Source organism: Cenococcum geophilum (assembly GCF_001692895.1).
Source record: "Cenococcum geophilum 1.58 unplaced genomic scaffold K441scaffold_1, whole genome shotgun sequence".
Lineage (NCBI taxonomy): Eukaryota > Fungi > Ascomycota > Dothideomycetes > Gloniales > Gloniaceae > Cenococcum > Cenococcum geophilum.
The window spans coordinates 4,409,582-4,419,163 of record NW_027137559.1 but is presented as its reverse complement, the minus strand read 5'-3'; the positions used below and the strand labels follow the sequence as shown (position 1 = coordinate 4,419,163).

The window sequence follows — 9,582 nt, the reverse complement described above, 5'->3', positions numbered from 1 at the left end:
TCTAAACGCTTAAATTATAGCATCTGCTTATCTTCTTCGCCTTAAGAAGGTTCGTAAGAAGGTTTATTTTAAGGAGTAAAAACTTATAGAATAGGGTCTATAGAAACTTAGTAACGAAAGAACGGGTTCTCTTCTAACAGCGAAGGAAATAACTCTAAGTAGTTCGGCAGTCGCTCTTTCTAGGTCCCCCTTAGGTAACTTATTCTTTAGTAACTTTTCTTTATTAATATTACCTAACCTCTTTCCTTTTAATACTCCTATACCTTTTTTATAGCATTTCTTAAATTTTTTAATGGTTCCTAGGTAGTCTTATTGTAGCCTGTTTATTTAACCTTATACTATATTTTATTATTAATGTTCTTATAACTAATAATCTTTAAAACTTGCTACTTGTCTTCTTTTTATCCTTAGTATATATTTACCTTATAAACTAGTGGCTTAATATTTCCATATACTAGTTTTAGTATCGCAATATACTATATAGGGTAGATCTTTATTTTAGCTAGTAGGTTTAACTTAAATATAACCAGTAAAATCCTTTAACTAATTTTAAAAGGTTCTAGCCTAACGTAGTTTAACTTCTTGCTTAGTTATTAACTCTTAAAATTTTTATATAGTAGCCATACTTTATCTCCCTCCTTAAGATCTGGTCCCTTAGATCTCTTAACATTATAGTATTTCTTTATTCTTTACTATACTACCTTAGCTGTTTCTATAAGGTTTTTATAAAGATTTATTAATATCTCTATCCTTTACTTAGCTATACTACTCGTTTTCTTTACTTAACGTAGTAATAGCGATGTTCTTAGCTTATATCCATAATTCGCCTTAAATAGTAACGTACCTATTCCTTTTTATAGTGTTATATTATATATAAACTATATAATTGGTAATAATAATACCCAATTATTCTATACATAATTAATATAATGTCTTAGATATTGCTCTAGTGTCTAATTTAATCTTTCTATTTAACCGTCTGTCTGCGGATAATATATAGTAGAAGTTACTACTTAAACTTCTTACTCCGCTAAGAATACCTCTTAGAATGCTGCTATAAATCTTAGATCTCTATCCAATATAATTTTACTTAGTGCTCTATACCTTATAAACACTTCTTTAATATAGATTCTAGCAATATCTTCTACTAATATTTCTTCTATATACGCTATAAAGTATCCCCACTTTATAAGCTTATTTACTATTACTAAGATTATATTATAATCTTATCTAGTAATAGGATCTCTTAATTTTGGCAACTTAATAATAAAGTCCCATAATATAACCTCCTATAGTCTCTCTAGTATTTTAATAGGTTATAGCCCTCCATATAGCTTATATCTTATTAGTTTATTCCTTTAGTAATCTAAATACTCCTTAGTAACCCTTTTAGCTATCCTCTAAATTCCGTTAATAATATACTCCTCCTAAAGTCTCGATACTAAGCCTATAGCTCCGTTATATCCTTAAGTTAGTTTTTTATAGAAATCTTCTATAAATTGCTCTGCTATGCTTCTTAAGATATACTTCGCTTCTTAGTTTTCGTATATATCTAACTATAGATCTTCTAGTTATGCTTTTAGAATTCTTTATACCTAAAAGCTTTCTAGTATCTTATAGACTTTATCCAATTTTTCCTAAGTTGCTATAATTTTTAGATAATTATATTTAATTAATCTATCTATATCTTTTTGTAGTAAAGCCCCTAATGGCTTCTTATTATTTTACGGTTTGGCCTTTTAACTTAGAGCATCTGCTTATATATTGTCTATACCCTTAGTATACTAAATCTTAAAATAGTATTCTATAAGTATCTCTGCCTATCTAACCTGTCTTTAGTTAAGTTCCTTTATTATTAGGAATCCCGTTAAGTTCTTATAATCCGTCTTAACTATAAATAGTTCCTCTATACCTTATAAGAATGCTCTCTATTCCTTTAGTACTATAACTATACCTAACAACTCCTTATTATAGATGTTATAGTTTAGTTCTAATAGTATTATTAGATACCATCTATCTAGATACTTTTATATAAAATATACTCCTAGTGCAAAGTCTAATACATCTGTTTTAACAACCGTTTTTAGTCCTAGTTAATAGATCTTAAGAACTAGCTTCTAGGTAAATAACCTTTTAACTTCTTTAAATAGTTCTTATTATTTCTTTCCCTATACCTATAATTCTTCTTTCTTTATTAACCGCGTAAATGGCTTAATATCCTTTAACTATTGCGCTATAAACCTTCTATAGTAATTGCAAAACCCTAGAAATAATCTTAACTATATAAAGTTCTCTAGTTCTTACCAATTTACTATAGCCTTAATCTTCTTTAGATCTATGCTAAGTTGGCCTAGTTTAATAATAAATCCAACAAAATCTGTCTTTCTGGTAAAGAACTTATATTTCTTAATTACTACTAGTATCTATTCTTCTTATAGTCTCTTTAAGACCTATTTAACGTATTCCCCGTATTTTTCCTTAGTTATTAAGTAGATAATAATATCGTCAAGGTATGCTATAATAAATTCATCTAAGTGTTTTTCTAATATATTGTTAATTTGCTTTTAGAACGTTGCTAGTGCGTTTATAAGCCCGAATTATATAACTAATGGTTTATATAGTCCTTCCTTTAACCTAAAGGCTGCCTTTTATTTATTACCTTCCTTAATTCTAATCTAATGGTACGCCTATCTTAGATCTATCTTCGTAAAGATTTACGCGTTACCTATCCTATCTTAGATTTCGCTAATTAAGGGTAAAGGATACTTATCCTTTCTAGTAATGCTATTTAACTATCTATAGTCGATATATAGCCTTAGCTTACCATTTTTCTTTAGTACGAATAGTACTGGATAACCTACTAATAATTATAATGGTCTAATATATCCCTTTTATAAGTTCTCCTAAATAAACTCTTTTAATACTCTACCTTCTTCTTTAGTAAGCTTATAGATTGGAAAGAACCTTAAACTTATTTTTGGTTTTAATTCTATCTTATAGTCCCATACTATATACTTTAATAGCTTTTTGCTCTCTAGCGACTATAGTTTTTTGCCGTATTTATGGTATCTCTTTAGTATATAATCTAACCCTTTCTTAGTTTCTTTATACGTCGCTCTAACTTAGTACTATACCATTTTAGTTTATTATCACATCTTACGGCGTTAAGTATCTCTAATATTAACCTAACCTATAACCTAATTAATCTTTAAATTATACTTCTGTAACTAAGGCATCCCTAGTATTACCTTATCCTTCCCTAATAGTAGAATATTAAAAAACATCCAAATTTATCTCCCTTTAATAGTTAACTAAATAGGTCCTGTTTTAAGATTAATAATACCATCCCTATAGGCTATTAGATCTCCTAAAATTGTTACTAATAAATATAGGTGCTCCTTTCTCCTATATAGTAGTTCCATTCTTTTAACTACTACTAGTAAGATATAGTTCCTTATTACTCTACTATCTATTAATGCTTTAAACTGTTAATCTTGCCATTTAACTTATAAATTTAGGTGCCTTCCTTAAATTCCTTTAAGGGTCTAAGGCTCTATTACTGGTTCCCTCTAATCCTATAGGCCTTTACTTTTCCTAACTGTTAGCTACTAGATCCTACTTATACTTAGTCCACTTTTAGCTAATACTTAGTTCGCTTCTTATCTTTAATATATTATAGATAGGTATTTTCTAAATATTTCTACCATTATTATCTATCTAGGCATTCTTCCGTAAGGAATCTTCCTAGTTAAAGTATTAAGTCCCCTTATTCTTAAACTTCTACTAGATGCTAGCTATATATATACTTAGTATTTCAGTATTTTACCTTATCCATTATCTAATATATTTTTATTAGATATTTCCAATTCTTATTTTTTAGTGTTCTATATATACTATACATATTATCTATATATACTATCTATAATAGTATATAATATGCTTAGTGTTTTAGGTTAACTCTTAGCTTATTTTTGTCCTTAAGTTTAAACCTTTTTTATATTAATCTAAGCGTCGCGACTTTATTTATAGGTACTAAGATTTGTCTCTCACTTCTCTAGTCCTTTAATTACTCCTTTAGATCTTTTAACGTTATAATTAAGGCTCCTTTAATATAAGTTATAGCCTTTTCCGTAATTAGGTGGTCTTAGATAACTTTTTTATCTAACTATATATAGAAATCTTCCTACTTATCATTATATCGCTGCCTATACCACTTTTAGTATAGCTGCTTAAGTATATACGCTCTATCCGTAAGGAAGTATCTTCTTATTACTATATCGTAATAGCCCTTTATATATCGTTCTTTAAATCTAGTTAGGATTCCCAAATCCTCTTCTTATTCCAGTTTGGTAAGCCACTTAGCTCTTAGTATGCCTGCTCTTAGCCTATTAGTAATTCTTTATATAGGTGCTCTGTCCCTTATACAACCTAGTAGACTAAATCTCTTATTTAGTTTCTGCTCTTGCTATAAGGTAATTCTCGCTCTAAATTTCTCTATAGTTTCTTTTCTTTTGCGTTTTATAAGTGGATTCTTAAAGTCTTTATACTTCTTAATCTTAGTATTAGTTTTCTAATCTTTAAACTAAATACTATATTTAACTGGTAAGTCTTCTAGGTCTATATATCTTTCTCCCAGTCTAACCACTACTTATACTATAGATTCTCTAATCTATAAAGAAGCTCCTTGCTTCTTACCTATAGGTGCCCTTATTTATTCCCTAAAGTCTTAGTCCCTTAAATTTTTTAATTCTAAGCTTGCTTCTAACTTAAGCTTAGCTCCCGCCTTAGTCTAACTAGGCGTCTGTAGTATTTTTATCTCGTCTTAAGAGTCTTAAATCTTATCTATCTCGTCTTAAGAATTTAATGCCTATAGGAAACTCTATTTTAAGCTTATTCGTATATTTCTAAACTAAGCTACTACCCTACTCTATCGGTTTTCGTCCGTTATAGGTCCTTAGGTGTACCTCATCTTGTCTTAAGAATCTTAGTCGTCTCTTATCTTATCTTAAGAATCTTAAGCCTTTGGCCTTTTACCTTTATTAAGTGGTAAATTAGCACTAGTAGTTGTCTACTTGCTTAATCTTTATAAGATACTCTTCCTGCCGTCTTATAAAGCGGTAGATGCCGTATCTAATGGTGTTATAATGCCCGTTACTAATTTTTGCTCTATGGTAGTCTTAGTCTCTACTTTTAATACTAATGTCTTAAGATCTTCTTTCTTAACATTACTGAATGGATTTTTCCCGAAGTCCCTTTCTAAATACTGCCTTATTAACACTGTACTAAAAGTTGCTATTAGATCTTCGTTACATTTATAGAACCTGTCTTGCTCTTTATAGTCTTAGGTAGCTCTTAGTTTCTCTAAACTAGGTTCCTATAGCTAATAGCTTGCGCCGTACTTAGCGTCTTTATAAATTTAGCACGCGTTATTATAACAAAACGTAAAATAGTTAATTAAACAATCCTTTATTCCTTGTAGTGTATTATCGTCCCTCTATATATATATACCGTCTGCTAATCCGGTTCCCTTTATTACATAATAACTTTAACTATCTTTATAATCTCTAGCGAAATAACCCTATTTTCCATAATTTATATAAGCTCCCTCTTTAAACCATCTTTCTTGCTATAGAGTCCGCCTAAATATCTTCTGCTACTAAGATCCCTAATTTAGCCTTTGCTCCCTAGACCTTTAATTACTTAATCCTTGTCCTCTTAGTTTCCATAGTCTCTTACTCTATCTCTTATAGGTTTCTTTAGTACCGCTTAGGTTTATTAGCTCTGCGCTATACTATAGTCTCTAACTTAGCTTTAGTTAATGCGTACTCTGCGCCTTATATAACTATAAAACTCTATCCTAACCTCTCTTAGTCTGCTCCCTTTGGTAGATCCTATTGTTAATCTTTATTACTTAATCTATTAATTCCCTTAGGGTTTCCGCATCTTCTATTAGGATAATTACGTCCTAGACTTTAGCCTTAAGTCCCTATTTGTACTGTGCTATAAGCGCCTTATTATTCTACTTAACTTATATTGCTAGCGTTTAAAACTATGTTGTGTACTTAATTGCTAAGGTTCGCTACGTAATGTCTTAAAGCTTTCTTTCTGCCGTAGTTGTTGCCTCCGGATCTCCAAATATCTGCGTAAGTTATTCTATAAATCTATCCTAACTTAAGAATATAAACCGTACTTCTTAGTTTATAGTTATTATTTTATTAGCTTGTATCTTTATAAGGTAAGGTTTAAACTATTTAAGTGCCCTTCCTGTTAAGAATAGCCCTGCGTACACTATTTGATCCATAGGTGTTACTAGCTTTACCCCTTTCTATATTACCTTAAAGTATATTTATATAAGGAATCCCTTAAGCTTTAATCTTTCTCCTAAGAATTGTTTAATTAATGGTAACTTAACCTTTACTACGCCTATCCCGTTAACCCTTTATTCTAGTGCCGCATTATTTACCATTAACTAGTTAATTATTTCCTATAACTGTCTAACCGTTACGGGTTGCTATAAGTTAGTATCCGCTATACTAGTGTCCCCTCCTAACCTTAAAGTAGTTGCCGCTATTAATGGCGTTATAGTGGCTGCTTTTAGTAGCATGTTGTTTAACTTTTAATACTATAACTAGGTAGTAATTGTGTAACGGAACCTTGTAGTAAGTACTACGATAGGTCCTGTTAATAGGCTAGGTATATAGGTAATGCGTAAAGTTAATAACGTAATAATAACTAGTAGAGTGGTTGCCTAATAGATTAACTCTAATTGTATTCTAAGAATTATTATAAGAAAGGAACTATCTAGGTAGGGACTGAGGGTCCTTAAATACATAACCGTACTCCTATAAAATCCTTCTTATACGTAATATACATAAGGTACGTACGTTCCGCTCATTCTCCACGTTCCTTACATAGCATATTATATAACTCGTGCTACTATTCCTTGTCACATAGTTTTACCGGCTCCATCCTAGACCGTGCTCTTATTAACCAACTAGCTTCCTCCGACTCTTCTCTAAGTAGTTATAGCATTGTACTTAAAGCGTCCGTAATAATAAAGGCAGTTTACTAGAAATGTATAAACCTTAGAGAAGTTATAATAAAAGTAGAGATTAAGACTGCTATAGAGCAAGGTTTAGTAACGGGTATTATAATATTGTTAGATACGATATCTATCGCTTTATAAGACGGAAGGAGCAATATCTAAAGAAGATTAAGTAAGTAGACGACTGCTAGTGCTAGCTTACTACTCTATTTTCTCGCTCTCTCACGGGGGCTAAGCCTAGATAGGCTAGTCTATATATACGGCTTCACGCATAGGACACGGTGTTAGTGGATAACTTCGTTATTTGCGGCACGGAGGCCTCCGTAGGCCATACAGGCCCATAGGCGTAGATCTTGGCCTTAGGCGTCGCGTTAATAAGGCTATAGAGCCTTTAAATTAAGCCGCTCAGAGGCCTAGCTCTCCGCCAGCTGCATATACTAAAGGAGACCCCCTAACGCACTTTTAAGAGGCAACTATCTACGGGATAGTAGGAGGGTAGAAACAAGCTATAAGAGCCATTATAGCGTTAAGAATTAAGCTCTATATAGAGGTTAATGCATAATTAAGCTTAAGAGTTGCAGAGTTTCTAGATCTCTCGGCGCTATATAACTTACTAAAAATAGACCTCTCTATCTATTTTCTCGCTCTCTTATAGGGGCTAAGCCTAGATAGGCTAGTCTATATATATAGCTTCACGCATAGGACACGGTATTAATAGATAACTTCGTTATTTGCGGCACGGAGGCCTCCGTAGGCCGTACAGGCCCATAGGCGTAAATCTTAGCCTCAGGCGTCGCGTTAATAAGGCTATAGAGCCTTCGAATTAAGCCGCTTAAAGGCCTAGCTCTCTACCAGCTACACATACTAGAGGAAACCCCCTAGATAACGTCTGTGCTAAACCTAGGGTATATATAATATTAAGGTCACGCCTAGGCCGCTATACGGGCTATTAAGGCCGTAAAGGAAAAGGGGAATAGAGTTCCAGTTAGGAACTAGTAGTTAAGGCGGTATAGCACAGCCGGATTTATTAAGAAGTAGGCCTAAAAAGCATCGGAGGTCTATTAGCCTAGCGTTTAGATTTAACTATTAAGTACACCACTATCGTAGGCGTATTAAGCGGCGCCCTTGCGGAAGCTGTAGCTAAGGTAGCCGCCAGGCTTAACCCTAAGGTCCAGCAGCCCGGTCGTAAGGCGCTTAAGGAAGTTATTCCGGTTAAAAATAGCCCTCTTAAAGCAGAAGAGCGGCTGGCCTAGCTCGTATAGGTCTAGCATAAAGAGGGCTTCTAGCGCTTCTACCGGGCAGGCGCTATCTCTAGATCTCGCCAGTATAATATTAACGCCTTTATAAGCTTTATCCGTCTTACTACGCTTAAGTATAAGCCTAGCGTAGTTAGCTATAAAGCGTACGTCACCTCTTATAAGCTTTATAGCGGCGAAGGTCTTATCGTTCTTCCTATTAGCTATATTATAGGTAAACTCTCCTACTCTTATAAAGCCGGCAAAGGCGACTTAGTAGGTGGCCGCGAAGTTAACGTCGTTAATTAAGGGCCGGGGCGGTCTACGGCTAAGGCCTCCGGCCTAGGGTAGCATAAGGTAGCTTAACAGCTGCGACACTAGGGCCTTTAAGAGAGGCCGTCTCTCTCTAGTTACCCGTTGCTTAAATAGTCGGCAGCTACCATCTATAAGGTAGCAGACGTACTTATCGTCAAAGGCCTTTAGCGGGAGGCGTTTATCTACGTACACTAAGCAGAGGGTGGAGAGTCCTTAAAGTATGGAGTTAGGGCGTAGCTACTTCTATAATAAGGACCCGAACAGCCATATAGTAACCCATCTAGCTAGTAAGTCTACTATAGCCAGCCACAGGGCGACTCTATTTAAGGCGCAGAGTTTCTTATAGCTATTCTAGTACGATTTATACAATAGCCTTATACTAGCAGATAGGCCGTTCTAGAGCAGCCTTAGGTAGGCGTCGCTAAAGGTATAAGTCTTATTCTCTTTCCGGAACCAATTAGGCGGCTTAAGGGTAAGAGATTGCTTAACTATAGGCTTATATCAGCAATCCGCTTCCTATCTAAACATAAGAGAGCATCCGCCAGCGCGTTATCCTCTAAGGAGAGCTATATTAGGTATAGGTCTATATCTCGCGCGGCTGCAAGCAGGAGGAGTTATTTAAGAGGGGCGTTCGCTATACCTTTAATATATCCTTTTCGGAGGCCCTAGAGCGCGGTAGAGCTATCGGTATATAGAATTGCTTTATAGCCATACTATAATTAGCTAAACAGCTAGAAAGCAATAAGGATTGCCTCTACCTCTTTAACGTTAATATAGGCCGTCTTAAGCTCCGGCTCGACGGCTATTATTACGGCATAGGCTAGTAGAAGGTATAAGGCGTAGTCCTGCCAAAAGGCGTTTATATTTAACAATTTAAAGTAGAAGAGGCTAAGGCCGGCGTCTAAGGCGTCTATAATAATATACACTAGCGGCCTAGTAGCACTATTAAGGAAGCGGACTCCGTTAAACTATAGTAGCAGGTCTCTC

The 9,582-nt window shown here is 34.0% G+C and overlaps 2 protein-coding genes across 2 annotated transcripts; both read right to left on the bottom strand.

The window, feature by feature from the left end:
* Window positions 1–2,300: 2,300 nt before the first annotated feature.
* On the bottom strand, window positions 2,301–2,564 carry K441DRAFT_533168 (uncharacterized protein; the record flags this gene model as incomplete). The annotated part of the gene is made up of 2 exons (XM_067642265.1): window positions 2,301–2,423; window positions 2,460–2,564. Coding segments are annotated over 2 exons (228 nt in total), but the record flags the coding sequence as incomplete, so codon positions are not given.
* Window positions 2,565–8,157: 5,593 nt separating this feature from the next.
* On the bottom strand, window positions 8,158–8,553 carry K441DRAFT_531873 (uncharacterized protein; the record flags this gene model as incomplete). The annotated part of the gene is made up of 1 exon (XM_067642220.1): window positions 8,158–8,553. A coding segment is annotated over one exon (396 nt), but the record flags the coding sequence as incomplete, so codon positions are not given.
* Between the last annotated feature and the right edge of the window lie 1,029 nt (window positions 8,554–9,582).